Below are 3,582 nucleotides of genomic sequence, written 5' to 3'. Positions count from 1 at the left end.
ATGTTACCGTTGCTTCGCCGAGTGGCGATTTATCGCCGGATTATCGCCGAGCGATCGCCGGCCACTGTGGGCGACGCTCGGCGATAATCGGCGATTTTTAAAATTTTTTTTTTTTTTTTTGGCCGAACGGCTATTTTATCCCACCCCTATAAATATTTCATCCTCTTCCTCCATTCATCACCCACAAACTTCATTCACACAAATTTTCAATCTTTTTTCTCTCCATCTTTATTAAATGAGTTCTGATTCATCGTCTCGTGCTCAGTCCGACGAGGAAATATCACATTCTTCTTCCGAAGAAGAGGTACCTCCCGCTCCCACCGGATGGGATGTAGCGGGTTTCGCCAACAACCCAATCAACAACTATATCTCCCGCTGCATACAAAGCGAGATCGCTCGAATGCAGCAGCCACCCCCCCAACGGCCAATCCGCCGGCGGCGCCGATACATCCCTCGCAACCACACTGGTGCGCACGATCGGCTGTTCGCCGATTATTTCGCGGAGGAACCACGTTATCCGGCAGATGTATTTCGTCGCCGGTTCAGAATGCGCCGCTCCCTCTTCCTGCGCATTGTTAATGCGTTGTCCGCGCGTTACCCCGAGTTCCGGCTCCAGCGAGACGCAGCAGGGAAGCCCGGACTATCGCCCCTACAGAAATGCACTGTTGCCATCCGGCAGTTGGCATATGGAGGGTCCGCCGACATGTTCGATGAGTATCTGCAATGCGGCGAGACGACTGGCAACGAGTGCCTGAAGAATTTCTGTCAGGGCGTGCGAGAGATATTTGGGGAGCACTACCTTCGCTCGCCGGACGCAGCTGACTGCCAGTTCCTACTGGATTGGCACTGGAGGACCCACGGCTTTCCGGGGATGCTCGGCAGCATCGACTGTATGCACTGGCAGTGGAAGAACTGCCCAACCGCGTGGCGAGGCCAGTTTACTACCGGCTACAAAGGTACGCATCCCACCATCATTCTTGAAGCCGTTGCCGACCAACGGCTTTGGATTTGGCATGCTTATTTTGGTATAGCCGGGTCGAACAACGACCTAAATGTTCTCAATTCCTCGCCCCTTTTCAACGAGCGGATCAACGGATTAGGCCCCTCCATCGAATTCACGGCCAATGGCAATGTGCATAACATGGGGTACTACCTGGCTGACGGCATCTATCCGCAATGGCCCGTGTTTCTGAAGACGATCAGATGCCCACTCGGAGATAGAAGAAGGTATTTTGCCCGAGCGCAAGAGTCTGCGCGCAAGGATGTGGAGAGGGCATTTGGGGTGCTCCAATCGCGATTTGCACTGGTAAAGGGTCCGACGCGCTTTTTCTACCAGGGGGATATTGCCGATATCATGTATGCGTGCATCATCATGCATAACATGATCATCGAAGATGAACACGAAGGCGTCCTCGACGTCACCAACGACCCAAGTGTTGCATCATCGAGTCACGGTGTCTCAACCGAGTCCGCCCGCCAGGGTGTACCGCACAACGAACATGAACGGTTCCAGGCGTTCATGGACATACACCAGAAGGAGGCCCATCAAGCACTACAACACGATATCATCGAAGAATTGTGGGCAAATAGAAACCGCGCCCACCGCCCTTGAATTTTTTTTTCTTTGAATTTTTTTTTTGATTTTTTATTTCCATTCGTGTACTTTTTTTTTTTTTAATTTTCTTCGTTGTAATGTGTACCCGTGTTTAATACAACGAACTTTATTACTATTTATTTGATTTATCTTTATAAATTAAATAAGCTAGCTTTATTATATATAAAAATAAAACAATTAAATTAGTGATGATGTAAAAATGAAATGTTGAGTTAGGGAGAAATAAGGGAGAAATAAGGGAGAAACCATTGTAGGGGTTGGCTAAAAACTGGGGATAAAATGTGATGCTGATGAGCGGTGCTAGGATTGCTATTATGTTGAATCGTGCGCGAGGTGAGTCTCGTTTGATAACATCCTCAAGAGAAGCTTGAAATGAGGTTTTATTATTCGGAACCTAGCTAGTTGGAGTTTAATTACTCTATGAATAATAAATAAGATTTTCTTGCTGAGTCCTCTCTTGGAATAAACAAGATATTAATTAATTAAGTCCATAGCAGACAATAATTAATTAATGGATGTTTCTATCTTAAGTGCGGGAAATAAATATAAAGTATTGGAAACCCGAAGTACTTGTAATTTCGGATTTGGATGGGGAGTGCAGTATTACTTCTGTAGTGGCTGCTCGTAATATTCCAATCTTAAGCTTATATTAAATTGGGTTTAATTTAATTAGTAAAAAGCTAATTGGGGGAGCCCATATCCAAAGCCTTCCATAGATCCCTGACTGGGCCCAATATGTGACTTATTATAAATAGGAGAATAAAGGAGACAGAAAATACACTAATTATTTTCTCAAAATTTTCGGCCCCTACTCCTAGTAGTAGTCGAAATTTTCTCTCCTCCGTGGGAAAGGATTTCTGTCTTCTCTATTTAAGTCCTAGTGCGCCTGGTGAGATCAGCCCCACCCCGATATCGGTTCACAGTCCGGAACCGGTGAGAAGATCTCGTGGTTTTGTACTGAAGATCTTCACGTGGAGAAGGCGCTAGCCATCTTCGATTCTTTGGAGAATCATCAAGGTATAATGGCTAAACCTTAGAACAAAGCATGTTTTAGGTTTCTATTAATTTAAAGCATGTTATTATTTGAGTTTTCAGCATGATACGTGAGATAATTACGCGAATAGAATTTGTCTAAATAATCCGCTAAATAGATCTGATTATTATGTAATTGATTTATTGCATGCGCTTCCGCTGCCCAACCCCTTCACCTAGACCGCGTGATCTAGTGGATTTGCTGGACCAAGGGAACCTGTTTATTTCCTTCTGTGCGCACCGCAACAAATCGAACAAAATCGTACTTTCACCCAATAAAGTGATCCAATAAAGATTAAGGTTTTGGCTAAAGTGTATTTAATTGTTATGGAAATAAGTGTAGATACCCATAAAGTGATTTTCTATTTGATGAGGGACCGAATAGAAAATAAAGGGTCTTATATTTATATAAATATAAGATAGGGTTATATATGGTCCCCAGACGTCAGAAGAACAATTCAATATCTCTGTATTCTCTCGGCAAACTATTGCGAAGAATGTCTTTGATCGTTTGGAAGATCCATAGCGTTGCAAAGCAATTCCGCCTTTCAATTCATCATGGATCAAGGTACGCTTCCGCTCTACAGTTTATGCTCCTTCTCCGTTATTCTCGATTAATCATCATAGAGAACTTATGTAATTGTTCATTCAATTATTCCAACAGAACTGAGATATTTACATAAAGATAATAATAATTAATAAAGAAATTATTAAATAACTAGAAAACAAGAAAAGTGATGAATAGCCGAGAATATTCCAGAAGCTAAAGCCATGATTTTATTTGTCCACCTTCTTGCAAATATATATACACACATCACTCTCTTTTAGAAAGGGGTAGACTCTCGGCCCTCTCGCTATATACATTTAGAAAGATTTTCCTTTTCGATTTATATATGAGTTTAATTGTGAATCAACGGGAAGTCCATAAATGTCGG

At 43.0% G+C, this 3,582-nt stretch overlaps 1 protein-coding gene across 1 annotated transcript; it reads left to right on the top strand.

Moving 5' to 3' along the window:
- Nucleotides 1-235: 235 nt before the first annotated feature.
- Nucleotides 236-1,582, top strand: LOC125198113 (the record flags this gene model as incomplete). Its single annotated transcript, XM_048096554.1, has 2 exons — nt 236-956; nt 1,101-1,582. Coding segments are annotated over exons 1-2 (1,203 nt in total), but the record flags the coding sequence as incomplete, so codon positions are not given.
- Nucleotides 1,583-3,582: the final 2,000 nt, after the last annotated feature.

Source organism: Salvia hispanica, unplaced genomic scaffold, assembly GCF_023119035.1.
Source record: "Salvia hispanica cultivar TCC Black 2014 unplaced genomic scaffold, UniMelb_Shisp_WGS_1.0 HiC_scaffold_1212, whole genome shotgun sequence".
Classification (NCBI taxonomy): Eukaryota; Viridiplantae; Streptophyta; class Magnoliopsida; order Lamiales; family Lamiaceae; genus Salvia; species Salvia hispanica.
This window is presented reverse-complemented; position numbering and strand designations above follow the sequence as displayed.